At 36.3% G+C, this 15,887-nt stretch overlaps 1 protein-coding gene and 1 long non-coding RNA gene across 8 annotated transcripts in view; one reads left to right on the forward strand and one right to left on the reverse strand.

The window, feature by feature from the left end:
* The window catches only part of LOC105229237 (calmodulin-lysine N-methyltransferase), a 33,995-nt gene extending 27,651 nt beyond the window's left edge, over window positions 1-6,344 (forward strand). For 5 of the 7 annotated variants that reach the window (XM_049460635.1, XM_011209371.4, XM_049460660.1 and 2 more), the window contains one exon: window positions 3,445-6,344. In XM_049460635.1, the coding sequence (XP_049316592.1) occupies window positions 3,593-4,822 (1,230 nt within the window). In that variant the 5' untranslated portion in view covers window positions 3,445-3,592 and the 3' untranslated portion in view covers window positions 4,823-6,344. Of the gene's footprint in view, window positions 1-2,537; window positions 2,676-2,781; window positions 3,378-3,444 lie in introns of those variants that run through there. The other 2 variants (XM_011209374.4, XM_011209370.4) reach the window with 2 other exon arrangements.
* Window positions 6,345-13,108: 6,764 nt separating this feature from the next.
* Window positions 13,109-15,546, reverse strand: LOC125779353 (uncharacterized). Its single transcript, XR_007423263.1, has 3 exons — window positions 15,273-15,546; window positions 14,965-15,204; window positions 13,109-14,902 (listed from the first exon to the last, which is right to left on the reverse strand). It is a non-coding gene; the product is annotated as an uncharacterized LOC125779353 (long non-coding RNA).
* Between the last annotated feature and the right edge of the window lie 341 nt (window positions 15,547-15,887).

A 15,887-nucleotide genomic window follows, 5' to 3' on the forward strand; every position in this document is an offset into this window, starting at 1 on the left:
AAGCGATGCCACTTCACTTTATCACATTTGTTGTGAGCCAGTTATTTGTAAAGTTCAACACTTAATGTCTATATTCCATTGAACTTCTGCATCGTGCGTTACCCTGCGTATACGTAACTAAAAGGTAAATGCCTTCAACAATTTCATCTATTAAAAATAAGTATTTAACCGTCACAAGTAAAAACAAAATAGATAGTTATTGTGTATTTGTTTTTAAGAAAAATTATAAAATTAGATAAAATTAAATATTTTGAGATAATGAAAATCCTTGGCCACTGCAACCATTAACTTTCAAATGATACCGCCATAAAATGGCAGTGGCAAGCGGCAATGGACTCACCGCCAAAGCGGCAATTAAAAGCATTCCATCGTGCGAACTATAGATGCAACTGACGAGCGAATCCACCTAAGATGTGCGTATATCCCGGGCTCGAGACAACGATCCCCACGTTGCTCCACCACAACGAACAGTTTGCTATGGCTCTGCTTGAAATATGATGACGACTACTGCGGGAGAAATTGCAGAAAATAAACTAAATTGCTGAGCACATAAAAGTGGAGCAAATCAAATAACAAGAATGAAAATAAAAGAACAACAAAATCCGTTACAACAAGACGAAACGGTAAGGAGCTGCACTACATAACGGCACTTTTGTCGGCGAACTTATAAAGTTTGAATTGCATTGCTGTTTGCTGAATGCAGCCGGAGGTGCAAGGGGCCATCAAGTGTGCAATTTTCAGTATGAATGCGGCAAAACAAAAGCACCATTGACACGATGGATATATGTGGCAACGAGTATAAATTCGTATGTAATTGCACAAGGGTATTGTGGCATGACGTTGTGGCAGCTGTCGATTCTTCTTTGGCTGGTGAAAAGTTTTCTCTCGAGTCCGCGCCAACTTTGGTCGTTGCTTGAGTGATTGCAGTTTGATCTACCGCCTCGAGGGATGGGAGCCGATGGCAAAAGTGAAATGTCCGGAATGAACTGTAATAACCGAGCTTATAAGAAAAACGATTGGTTGGCAATAAATATGTGGCAAACAGGGACATTCATTCGTAACAAGAGAGCAAATTAACAATGCAGCTAGAGCTTATATCCTAGAAAATTGTTGAGTGCACAGCTGGTTCAATTTAATCCACATTTCAAAGCTCTTTTTAAATAAAATGTCAAGTTATATGTCTGAAGTCGCTTAAGACAACAACAACTTTCAAATAAATGATAATAAATGCAAAAGAATAGCAATTAATGAAGTATGCTAAATCAGGCCATGTAATGCCTCTCCAACAAAGTTCAAAAGTTTGTATGTGCATACGTACTCGAACAGCCAAAAGTAATGGATTACTTAAATAATATCACATTTTATCTTTTCAGTATTTAATGTCTATCACTAAAAGCGTTTTACTTTCCAGTTTCTTACTGCATTGGTTATTCAAGCAGTTATGCGGGAACTGAAATTCAGAACTTTGCTTTGATTTCGCTTTAGTAACACTCCTACGACAGGTACATACATATCTATACTCAAATATACATACATCTTTACATATGCGAACCTACCAAAAATATTGCCTTTATTGCCAAAACGTGGTCCATGTGCCTCCATTCGACGGCGTTTGTGTTGTTAGCTTCGTCATCTGATTTTATTCCCAATTTGTTTTATTGGTATTTTGACTGGTACTGTGGCAACTTATCTGTCGATCTGTGTAGCAAACTTATCTCTTGGCATACACACATACATATATGAATGTACACACAAAAACACTTTAGTGTGGATTTTATTACCTTCTTTGTCTATATCTTTACATGTGTACATGTGTGCTTTTTTCTTTCATTGGCCATTGTAGCAAGCGAACAACTTTACTTGTTTGCAGCGTTGTTAACATAAATCCTCACCTAATGGCCTGCTGAAATGGATACCGTCTTGCCTACAGTCACTTCTATGCATGTACTCATCTGCAGACACGTGTCCATGGCATAGATTTGTCTGATGAGGCACATGTGCTTCCTCCTTTGTTTTTGTCTTATGGATATTTAGATTTTGCGGTGCAGCACTTAATCTTTCTTAACACACATGTGATTTAGCACTTAGGCAAACGAATTTGAAAGTTGTTGCGGCAAATAGTTATATTTCTTTTGGCTATTTTATGCGACAAACCATATTAAACAACCTTAACATTTCTTATTTTCAGAAAAAGACGACATAAAGCTGTTTTGATATTTTTTTTTATTTTGAAAATTTTGTGGAATTTTCGAATAAATATTGTCAGGGTATATCCGAATTCTTTAAATATTGTATATGGATTCTAATAAAGCCCCTCTGTCTAACAGTGATTGAGCAGAGATAAATTCTTACTAACTTTCGTTGTTGCTGGCCACTTTTAACGCGCTGTTAGCATTATTAGGCAACTCACAACAGTGCTTACAAAAATACGCACAAAATTTGAGTTCAGTGTTGTCACTTCTAGTAAAAAAAGTGAAAAGTTTGAAGAACAAAAGTTGAGTTGTCTCAAAGAATTAATTGATTCAGCGCCCTTATTGTTGCTGATAAGCAATAATTAATGTTTGGCTAACAAAACCTCTCGATTGCTTATTTAATATTAGCAAGTATCCACTTAAGTAAAGCGCCGATAAATAAAAAAAAACCATAAATTAAAATTTCAACACTTCACTGAAACTGTAAGTGATTTTGCGAGGTAAATAAGATAGCATGAAGAAAATATTTACCATTTCGCCCACTTTATACCCCATATGAAGTTTAATCGCGCTCAAATATAAAAAGTGACGCGGAAATCAAAGTGCTTGGCAGTCACAAGGCCGTCAGCCAATGTTACTAAATATTGTACAACTCAAGCGCAAGAAGCTGTTACATTGTCGACATTCACTTACAACATTCAACATTTTCAGCCCTCCTTCATTGTTGCAGCAGTTCACCCGCTTAAATGCAGCAAAATCATGAAAACCTCAAACGTTTTACTTAACAAGCACCAACAACCAAAGACGCTGCAGGCGTGCAATATTTTCCTAGATTTCTCGCAAATTCTCGTATAATTTCTTCTCGATTTTCGCTTGTGCCTTTGAGCGTCTTTCGCATTTCCCTGGCATATTCCTGGTTTTATGCGCAAAAGTTCCATGAAAAAATAACAAGTTAGGAATGAGAAAAATAATGTGTGGGGCGGGAACACCAAGAATGGTTATAAAATCCATAAGTTTATAGTAGTATTTGGAGAAAATCGTAATTGTGATAAGAATCTTTGGTTTTATTTATATATATTCGTAATCGTAAACGCACACTACTAAGACTATAATTTTTTAGCAATCAAACTCTCTAAAAAAACCAAGCAAAATATGACTGAACCTAAAATATTCTTCGCTAATTATGTAAGCTTACCATTTCTGAATCATTAATCCATAAATACTAAGTAATCATTACACTTATTTCTTACAGACTCAGACGCACGCCGACCCAGAAGTGTTCGCTGCTCAACATTCAAATCAAAAGTCATAATCAAATCATATCAGAAACAAACAATCGTAGCCTAGACTAAAACGTCAACGAGTCAAACTACAGCCGTAATTCTAAATAGAAATAGAAAATGTCGACTTCTGTACAAAATTTCAACAAATCACCAAGTGTCATTGACTCCACAGCGGTAATGTCGGCCACCGCCGTCGCAGCCAGCTCCGCCATCCAACAGCTCTCGTCGATATCGCTAATGCTCGAGTACGACATTGACAACACGCTGAACACCATCAAAGAGAATGGTGTACATCTCATACAACAACAAGAGCGACAAGCGCCACAACAAGCACACCATCCGCAAAAGAATGTGAGCCAGCCACCGACCCATACAAATGAAGCTTTAAAAGATATCAAACCTGTGCTGCCACCAACACCACCAGCCACGCCTAACTTGGCGAATACAGCGCGCAAACGCTGGAAGATTTTAGCGAAAGTATTGCGCAAAGATTCCGAGGAGACCGTGTCGTCGTCGGGCGAGGAGTTCGGTGAGGAGCAAACGGCGTCGGTGCGTCGCTTCAAGTCATTCGACTTGTTGCGTCAGGACAGCTTCGAAGATCATATGACACTGAACTGCCTGGGCAAACCGGAGAACTGGTACAAGTACAGTGTGCTGCTCGATGGGGAGGGTCAGCAGGAGTTCACCGTTAACATACATCACGTGGAGCGTCAGCTAACAGCCAGTGACCTAATGGGCTTCAATAACACCGGCAATATTTGTGTGTGGCCCTCAGAGGAGGCATTAACCGCTTACGTTCTATCCGACGTCGCTGCGTATAGTGATAAATGGATATTGGAATTGGGTGGCGGATTCACATGCTTAGCTGGGCTTATGCTCTCCAAGTACGCTAAGCCTTATGCGGTGCATCTCACCGATGGCAACGATGTGTCGGTGGAGAATGTAAAGAAGACCGTATGTTTGAACGAGCTCGCCTGCTACACAAAGTGCTCGGTGCTCAAGTGGGAAGATGTGAGTGCGCGTGCTACGGCGGAGGCTGGGAAATTCGATGTCATCCTCTCCGCCGATTGCCTGTTTTTCGATGAAGCGCGCTCGTCGCTGGTGGAGACGATTTGGTATTATATGGCACCCAGAGGTGAGGCGATAATAATGGCGCCAAGACGTGGCAAAACCATGGCGATGTTTGTTGGCGAGTGCACGCGTAGAGGCTTCGCAGTAGAGATAACACAGCGCTATAATGAGACCATATGGAAGCGGCACGAGGAATTGATGATGACGTCCGGCTTGTACGACGAGGACTTACACTACCCTGTGCTGTTGCGTCTGCGTAAGCCCTTCATGGGGTAGAAGCGACAAAGAAGAATGCGCTGCGAAATATGCAAGTCTTAGGTTTGATTATTAGCAAAACACGTGCAATTGTATACAAAAACCAACAAAACCAACAAAAACAATAACAAAATAGTTCATAGTCATATTGTAAGGAACCGATTTTGTATTATTCCAATAATTCCAAGCACTAATGACGAAATTATAAATTAGAGATTTGTATTACGACAAATAGTATGTAAATTTTTGTCGCGCTTTTATGCGCGCAAACAAAATGGTAAATGCTTTAAAAGATATAGTACACAGGTTTTATAGCTTTCCCAACTACACCATAGGCAGAACAGCGGTTGAGTGGCGGTGCCTCGATGCCAGTGCTAAGGTAGTAAAGGGTCTGCCTTGGCTGGAAATTGTTTAAAAGTGGAAGTGTATAAACAGTGTTGCCATATTATTAATTAAACTCATATCTCACCGACTTTTTCCAACTAAAATAAGCTTGTTATTTTGTTTAACGAATTTTTAAGAAATATATTTTTAAATATTATTACATTATTTTTTGTACAAATATTATTAAACATTTTTATTTTGCCTCCTAACGCTTTTTCGAACTCTTAGTTTTTCTTTAATGTCCAATTTTTAGTCGTGACATTTTTTCTAACCCATAAAAGGGTTAGCTGATTCATTAAATGATAAAATGATGTGTCCTTACAAAGTTTCCTAAGTCCTAGTATAAATGAAAAGTATTATTTTAGAGTTATCATGTAGAGGTAATTTTAGTAAATCCACACATTATTTTAAAATGTAATTTATAATAATAATAAACAAATTTTGTGTAGAAAAGTTAATTTATAATATAATGTGTTATTTCATTACAAAATAAGTAATACTTTACTAAAATAATACTCAAATGTGGTTATAGATGGTTTCAGAGTTTTCTGGAGTTATTTTCGTTATACATATTATCTTAGAACTGAAAAGTATACGAAGGTTTCAAACTTATTTTGACAGAATATTCTCCACATAATTTTCACAGATGTTTTTTGCTTTAATTTTAAGCCTCTTTCATTGTCCAACCTAATTTACTTACTTTGCGAGTTTGTGTAGATTATTAGCTGAATTTCTGCAGGCATGTAAACATATTTAAAGTGAAACAGTATCCCTAAAAACCCAGCCCAGAAACATGAAATATGCGTCAACCTGCTCGTTACCAATCCCCAACCAAAGTATAAATATATAGATACCTACACACGAGTATATATTAAAATTAAAAAAAAAAACGCAGATATATAACAGACAATTAAAAAAAAATTAGAAATAAGTAAATTTAATTAATAATGGAGAACCTCATATTTCGGTAGTGAAGTGGGTTAAAGTAAATTCTGTGGAAGTATGTGTGTGGTTAGTTACCTTCTTCATATACTGTTAAGGGAAAAATTACGGCTATTTAGCCATAAATATTCGATGGAATGTGGAAATCTAAATATTGTTTAGCTTTAATATTAAAAGAGAGATCTACAAATAAATATATAAATCTTTAAAACCATAATATGAATTGTTGAACTTATTTAAGAAACTGACAACTCAGTAAAGCTAGACACAGTAGGCGAATCACGTCATAGCGTATAGCAAATACAACTTTCATGAAGCAACGAAAACAAGCAACTTTGGATAACCACCAACAAAACAAAATCTCGAAAATGCGCCACTGACCTAATCGCGAACAACAGTGACCAACGCGAATGACATACTTGCTGACGATTGTCGGAATACGCGCCAAGCAACAAAAATAAAAACGCCTCAGGTAAGTTAGCAGCAGGACAACGGCGCTGTCACAAATAGAGCTTTGAAAGGTAAACTTGCAAATGGAAAGGTGAAAGGGAAGCGAAAATCAGTGAATGGAAAGATATGTGAAACTGTCATCCGAAACGGGGCACAGAGGGGTTAGGGTAATACAAATGAGACTACAATAGCCAACAAAGTGGTAATGACAAAGCAGATTTGCAGGAGAATGTGCGCAGGACACGTGACTGTCGCATATTTTGCAATCTGTTATAGTACGTACCTGAAAACATATCTACATACAAACATATGTACGTATGTAAGAGCGAAGAGCAATGCATCAGTGTTTCGCTGGGGGCCAATAAGCAAATAAACGTGAGGAAATGAAATATATGTGCGAATACGAATAACGGTGCTTGGGTTAAGTTGAAAGCAGAAAACCGAGAAAATGTATGAATTGAATGGCGTTTTGAACGATAAAAAGGATTACTGATAACATTAGTAATATGTAAGTATGTATGCCTACATACATACTTATATATATATATAGATATAAAATGTAAAAGTTGTTATTTTTTAATACCGCGAACATAATTTTTGTTTTTGCTATATACCACTTTCAAGTCCATGATATGGATATTAATATCTTCATTCTTTAAATAAATAATATAGACATTTATTTACACTTGTTTGTGAGAGTATTTCATTTCTTGTGTAACCTGTGCATTGCTTGAAGCCAGAAGCAGATACTTTTCGCTTCATTGCCGCTCATCCCAGAAATAGAACAACCACAACAAATAAAACCTAATTTAGGAATTTCACAGCCCACGCATATACTTCCCCAACCACACAACTTGTTCTCACATATACGCACAATCGCACATACATATAATATATAGGTACATACAAAGCAATGCTTGTAAAAGACTTATTAGTCTACGCACAACACTCAGTCCACCGACTTGGCTCGTCTCCCCGGCATGTCTCTATTGTCTAATAACACGAAGACTGGGGGCGCCTGTTCTTAACTGGTATGCGTGCGCTTTGTTTACTTACTATCACATTGGAATCTCCAAACAACTTCATTTCCGTGACATAGCAGCTTGTAAGAGCGTTGAAAGCCGTCGTTTGAGCAATTTGCAGAGGATTTCAACACAGAGAACAGGTGTGTGCATTGTGGTGTGTCAACAATGTCAATATATAAATACAAATACGCCATGTAAGTATGTACATAGTCTTTGAGGTGGGAGTGCGCGGTAAGAGATGTGAAACATATGTTCAGGCCGCTAACACGCTCGTTTAAGAGGCAGAGTTCCAATAAATCAAAAAGGACGAATTAGAATGTTCACGCATTTTTACACACGTGGCTTAGTAGATATCTCTATATATGTATGAATATACTGCGAATGTGACAATTCACGCTTGCCTATTTGTAAATCTAATTAATTTTCTGAAATGACGTCATTTAGTGTAAAAATTTACAGCTTTGACTTTGGCTTTTAAAATTGCATGAATAATTCGTAACGCGCCAGAAATAAAAGTACATATGGAGCAGTTCACATGGAATAATTTGCATAATTTATGAAGACGTTGACAAAAGTAAGCGTGAGCTCATTGAAATCACACTAGAATAAACTACACATATGCACAATATAACGGTCGTTAAATAGCGTAGTGTTCTTTTCAATCTACGAAAAAACTACAACAAATCATTTACTATCCGATTTATGTCATATTCAAGCAACTTAAAATCCAAAAATTTGTAAAAAAAATTTTAGCAAATTTTAGCATTTTGGAAAATTAAAAAAAAATTAGTATTTTGAGAGCGAATTTCCAAAATAAGTTTATTGTTAAAAACTGTGTATTTTGCATTTTTTAATGAAAATATTGAACCATTAAAAATAAAGTCTTGCTCTTACTAATATATAGAGCCACCACTGTAGCATACGAGTCTATGAATGAAAAGCTCTTTACTGTATTTGTTGGTGCTTACTTTTTCATTTACGACAAGTATGATCAGATAAGCACAGCTCAGCTTTCAAACATGTTCGCTGCCAACTGGATAACCCAACCGACAACTGGCACAGAACTTCTTCTCTATTTTTAATTTTCGCCATAATTGTTGGAACATAAAAAAGTGCGTCATGTAATTTACAATTCGGAGATTTTAGAAGAAGTTAATTGTCTAAATGTTTTAGGCATTGATTTTTGGATTTCGAATGTTCAAACTTCAGTCACTTCGCTTAATTTTAAAGCGAGTATCTCATATATTTAAGATATCTCAATGAAGCGGTATGAGAAATCTTGATAAATAGAAGTCTATACTCAGTTCTTTCTTACTTGTTCCACGTTGATTTCTTCAAAATCTTATTTTCCGTTCAGACTCACTTCTATTAATAAATTAATTCGACAATTTAACAAAAGCGAAAGGGAAGCGTGAGATCACCACAGCGAATTAAATGTGTTTATTTGTAGGATTTCATGTTGTTTAATTACTTTTTACACTTGAGCGGTTTCTTCTATAATCGTAATGAATACTCACATATGCAAATAATTGAATATGATCATATACCCACATAAACATACATACATATATATACACATAAATATATTAACAGGCGTACTTTTACGAAGGTGCAGCAGAGTGAACTCTGTGGAGCTGAGTACTCCTGACTGATTTTCAAAGGCATTAAAAATATTGAGCATTTATATGATTGATTTCCATAGCGTAAGCAGTTTCTTGCGTAAATTGGCCTTCGTTTTTCATACTAACATATTCTCCATATCTTTGCGTTTGAGCTCATAAGGTTAAGTGATTTATGATTTCGATTCTGTTGTGGCTAAAACAAATCCGTTTTTGCGTAAATTGAATTTTACGGCATTCGATTGTCGCCTCACTGCTTAAGGCAATAACATACACACACATGCAAAAAAGAAGCAACAACAAGCCAACGAAGTGTGAGCGAGTGCAACCCTTTCGTTGTTCGCTTCAGTTGACAAACTCGTCTCTGGTCGCCGTCGCCGCCCATAATTCATTGCACTTACAAGCTTTATGACTGTTCATCGGTCCGAGGCATGTACAAATGTATGGATAGACATATCCCCTTGTTCGATCCCCCGTGTGTACAGTGCACCCTTGACTGGGCTGGTGACCTGCCAAAAATGTCACGAACAACACGAACTCCGACTCGTAAGTGGATCAATGTTACCAAGCGGAAATCTCTCCAGCAGTCGATTCTGGGAAGTAGTATTTCTAGTAGTGCGGCGTATGCTGGCGAATGGTGCTGGGACCCGTAAATTAATTGTTTATGCTCTCGTATATGTATGGGAGAGACACTTGATTGAGTTTAGTGGAAGGAGTTAGTTTAAATTAAATACTGAATAATTTGCATTTCGTTGTTGCCTCCATACAACTGGGTGTTCGCAGAGGCACTCCTCTAATCCACCTAACCAAAAAGAATATATACATGTATGTGCACATGTACATACATATGTATGTAAGTAGTCAATTACTTAGTTTTGTGTCTGGTTTCGCTTGGGTCGTTGGGTCAGTCGCCGTTTAAGTTGGCGACGGCCACTCTGCTGTGTCATTACCATTGACAATGGCAGCTAAAAGTTTAATGATGTGCCAAAACATCGCTACACTTATGGGGTAGGGATAGCCATGACCGGGGCGAAAAAAGATTTGTACAGTTGAAAAATGAAAAGGGAAAATTCTTCTAAAGCGAAATAAAAATGACAATAGAAACACACAGAAAGCTTTTTAATGACTATTGAAACAAAGAACTATACAAAAATCTTGTCTCGCTTAAAGCATCCACACTTCCACCAACTCAACTCATTTATGGTTTTTGCATTTGCTCGCTTACTCTTTATTTTCTTGGCGGCGTTGAAATTACGGAGGTGGCGAAGATGAATTTTAAAGTGTCAGCATTGTTGGAATAAATTATGCAACGGATTAAAGCATAATTTCCTCAGGGAAATAAGCGAGAAAGCGTAGCGATGCGCTTACATTTTATTTTCGCCTTTTAATTTCACTTAAATTTTATTACGAGCTCATTTAAGAGAATATAAAAAGCATAGCTGTTTCGGATGGCAGTCATATTGTATTGCTGACCTCTACGAGCATACTTATGGAATGAGAATATAGAAATGCAAAAATGAATGACTGAGTGATTTCAAACGATATGACGACGAAGTCATTGTATTTGTTTGTTTTAAAAGGGGTGCTTATATAAGAAATAACGGGTGATCCAAGTTGAGGTACTTTTTTCAATAGCTTTTCTTGATTCTGGAGAGTCGATTCGGCGCCATTCGCAGCAACTCGGACTGTCATGTGGAATAACTTGGCGAATTTACGCCGAGCTTGTCAAACGACATCGTTACGCTCGATTTTGAATGGTTTGTGGTTCATATAGTTTAAAAATAATGCTAGTGTGAATGTAACCGTCAATTGTGACCGTTGTCGCGCCATGATAACCGACTATTTGATGACTGATATTGAAGCTCGTGATCTCGGTGATATTTAGTTTCAAAAAGACGGCGTCTTTTCCCACACATCGCATCAATCAATGTATCGTGTTCTTTCGAATGATAATTCACATTTCCCATTAAATTTGAAGTTTCTGTAATTTTTACTTAAAAAAGTAAGGCAATTGATCACCCTTTAGATGCGAACATCTGTAAAATATAAATTTAATTAATAGCACCTCCAATGAGATAAAAATATAACTTTAATACATCAAACATTTATATGTACATATTCTTATGATAAATTGAATAATTTATGACGACAACTCATCTATCAGTCGTGTCAATCAGTTATCAATTTAAATTTTGTTGTTGTTATTCTTAATCACAGTTTACTACTCTGGCGGTAGCAATTATAGTCACCACCACATGAGTGCTGATTGCATACTGTTTTGTTTACAATATTGCCAGGTGAGAAATCGAAAACAAGATTTCACAGCCAAGGCAAGTGAGTTGTAAACAGAAAATATTTGTAAACAGCGGTGGTAAGCGTAAATTACTCGCCGTGCGGTAGGCTAGCGATTAGTGGATTTATTTGCGTGTATTGACACATATTTCTTGTCTTGTTTACCTTTCAGCACAAAAGCGCAATGAAAATTATCCCACAAATGCCTGTCGCACACTTCCGACGACGACCACGAGAGCACAAGCGCCCCTCTTGACGCGGCCTTCAATGGGGCGATTGTCGAGGCGTGCACGGCTGTGTACACAAGGCCAGCGCCGCAAAAGCGGCGGCGAAAATAAATATATAATGAGCAAATAGAAGCCCGAATACTTGATGATGGCAAGGGAGGGCAAATATAAATGCCTGTTAATAAAGTGGCACCGGATATTAACGGTAATTTTTGTAGTAGACATCCTTAACGCAAATGCCCCGGACATTGACGGACCGCTGGAACGTTGCTAAAGCAAATAAGAATGATTTATGAGTTTTTAGTGGCACTTAATTACACCCAACCAATTCAAAAACAGTAGAGCACAATCGTAGAAGTGTACGTGTGGTTTGTACTAGTGTTTATATGTATGTATGTATGTTTACTGGGGTGTTTTATTTCTTTATAACAATTTAATTTCGTATTGGCGATTCTTTTAAAGTGATTTAGAAAAATAAAGTTTGCGATTTCATTTTTTTGAAGAGAAATATAAAGTTATAAGGTATAATACTCTACTACTACTTGAGCCTAAAATGTTCATATTGAAGCTAAAATATTCTTAACCCAAGTTCATGCAAACAAGCATTAACTTTAAACTGACATATTCAGCCTTAAAATTTTTTATTTATGGACCTTAACAACCGTTGTCTTACCTTTGGAAAATGGCCGTGCTATTACTTAATTGGGCAAACTCGACCAATTCGGTTAATTATTTGCCATCTGAATGCCATAAAAGGCATATGACCCTCTCGAAATGTCTCAAAATGAGGTAGGAAATAAAGTAAACGAAAGGCAAAATGAAATTTAATTAATATAAGATTTAATGACTTAAGAAAACCAGCAACCGCACAACAAAGATTATTTTGATCTTTGCAGCTTGTAAGATGAGTGAGGGTTTGTATGGAAATTCCAGTCAGTTTTATTCCTGATTTTTCCTTAATTTCACATAAACAAACACGGCACTTAATAGCTCTTCTTCTTTCGAATTTACAACGCCATCATATCAGCGATAGAATATTACTTGCTACTTGTTCGATATTTGTCTTTTCTGGAATGCAAATTCAAAATATATAGAATAACAACAACAAATGATAGCATACAGAATGAAATCTGAATACATAAAAGCATATTTTTTCTCACATAAATGCAACTAAGATGGTCCATATCATAATAACCCCTCACAATAAAGCCAATAACTTTTTAGGATATACTTAGGTAAGCGCCATATTATTGTTAGACCACTGCCAGCAGATAAAACGGAAATAACTTATGGCTTTGCCTATCAAGACAATACCAAGCAGCCAAAAGGCCACAGTGAATTTATCTGTATGTGAAATACAGTATTTTTGCATTTCCTAAACATGTTGCAGATTATGTCCTCGTCGTTGCGCAACAAACAAATTATGGCATTTTCATTTGCCATTTATTCCATGCCTGAGTGCGTTTCGTTATCAGTGCTTTGCAGGCTGCAGTTATTTACATAATTGTGTGGAAGGATAAATATATGCAAGCATACAGCATGTGAGTATGGGAGTGACGCCCATATATCTATATATACCTATAAAATATATTATACTATGTGTGAAGCTTTCGTATGCGTTGCAAGTGTGTGTGAAGGAATTGTTTCTACAGAGTTATTTGTAAATAATTGCTTGCATGCTTAGAATAAGATACGTTATACACCTATAAATATATATATATGCAAATAGGCACGGCTTGCGGCTGTCTTTTCGCATTCAACTTTAAAACTTTTGCCAATTTTTATAAGGAATTTTCATTATTCGATCCAATGAGCGCAGGCTTAAAATTAATATTAGAATTCTTGGAAGTTCTTTTCATAAGCAAAATTAGGTAGTGGAAAAAGTCTTTCTACATTTTGCCAATAGATATCTTTGCAGTCGTATATCTACAGAACTACCAATCACATTGTGTCAAAAAATATGTTGAAGTTTGATTAGAAGTACGAAAAGACTTTTTCGACCACCCATTTAAATACATTAAATTTCTTTACGATGAAAAAGAAACATTATTTCTAGCAATAAAACTTAGCTTAGTAGATTGAAAACCATCAGAACGGAAAGATAAAATAACAGACATTACGGGAAAAAAATGTACAGGCGTTCTGAAGTCTGGAAGAGAAAGGTGAAGGATGTGGCTCAATTTTTAAGTTTTAAAAATAGTTTATCTCGATTTTCGGCAAAACCACGAGTCCTATAGAAAATAGTTATATGACAATCTTGTAGGTACTGAAAAGGTCTATAACTTATGTATGCAGATTTTTGTCGCATAATCTCAAAATGTATGCGAAAAATTAAAATTACAAAGTTTTTGATTTTTTTTAATTTTTGCAAAAAATATATATTTTTTCTATAAATGTGGTGGAAACTTACCTTCACTTGACTCAAACGCCCTGTCTATTTTATTTAAATTTTTTTTCATCTCAACCGCTCTTAAATTATTTTCCACTTAATATGTCTTATTTTATCTTTCGTTTGTTTTTTTTTTTCAAAAATATATCTACTCTGGTCTGCTGGCGAGAATTGCTTATTTATAAGCGCTCTATTCGCAAATAATGGCAGTTTAAGCTTCGTTAATTCGCTCCCGGTGTTCAACATCATCGTCCCAGCCACTTCTGGCCTCTCCAGTATTCCTCATTATACTGTCGTCACCGCTGAGCACTCATAATTATGTCATTATAGCCACTGAATGGATCTGAATTGATGCCTCTCAACGAATATTGAGTGAATTAGTGGCATATGGCCGCCAATTCATGATTCGACACTCACCCGCTGGCATTGCGCTACTCCATTTCGGCAGTCGATTGGAAGCGTTAAACACCTTGTTACCAATTTGTAAACCATCCGAAAGCAACAGCGAAATTGGCTCAAATTATGATAAGCTGCTTGTAGTCATTTATCCTAAGCGTGTTTTTACGGCGTTTGCGTCATACTTTCACATTCGCTTTTAGGTTTGGAAAATTATTTTGATTTTTGTTTTTCATGTCATAATTCATACGATACTTTATGATTTGCAAACATGATTTTTTCGCAATAAATGTTGTTGGTTTGTAAAGTGTGGAAAATTGAAAAATTGCATGAGAGTGTTCAGAAGCCAAGTGTCCATGCAGTTGCACCTGCTATCGCTGAAAAACATTTTAACTGCTTTATTCTCACGACTTTAGCTAATTGACTAATTGACATTTACCATAATTAATGACTGCAGGGAGGAGGTGCATTTAATTGTTATAGTGTTGGTACATGCTCGAAATTGGCGTACGTGGAGGATAGAAGCGGATAGAACCGAGTTAGAATGCTATCAACGAATTTGCTTATTTAATTGTCACTAATTCAGCAGAGTTCATCAACTTAATATGTATAAGTATTATTACTTCATCTTTGGTGAGCTTGAGCGGTACTTATTTTTATTATTTTTAAAATATTTATCCTGTTATAATAAATTTAGTAATTTGCTTTGTAAGTTACTTCTATTATTTTTCTCACTGCTGTACATACCAAGTGTGTCTTTTTATGTGCAGCAGAATTTGTTTTGTTTTTACAGAACTTCGGTCTATTTGCAACACTTCCACTGGAGACAAACTGAAATTCAGACAATATTTAATGTCTCAGACTACTTTTATAGCCGTCATTATATTAAATGAGTATCCAGTTTGGCAAGCTTTATTATAAATGACACAGCAAAAAAGTTGAAAAATTTTAGAAAAAAAAATTGCGGAGCGATTTGTTAAAAAAGAATTATAAAAGCTCCTCTTTTATAGTATATATAAAAAGAATACTAGAATTCTAAACAAAGTAACTAAAACTTTTAAGAATAACTTTTAAAACGGATTTTCTTTGCCGCAAAAAAACGAGTTAATCGAAAATGTAAACTCACTTACACGAGCATTTTCTCTCTCCTGAAAGCAGTTGTTTTGAGTAAAAGCTCTAGCGCGCTCAGTTGTATTTGTCCTGCCTCTCTGTTTATACCCGAAAGTACTCAACTAGCATTCTGCGCACTCGCATTTAGCCTTGGCAATGACAGAAGGCCGCAAGCCGGCAACTGCTGCAGCACAACAAAAACAACAGAAGAAGTTAGTGAAGCACAGCCGTGACTCTACCTATCAAGCGCTG

The sequence above is a fragment of the Bactrocera dorsalis genome, chromosome 1 (genome assembly GCF_023373825.1).
Source record: "Bactrocera dorsalis isolate Fly_Bdor chromosome 1, ASM2337382v1, whole genome shotgun sequence".
Taxonomy (NCBI): domain Eukaryota; kingdom Metazoa; phylum Arthropoda; class Insecta; order Diptera; family Tephritidae; genus Bactrocera; species Bactrocera dorsalis.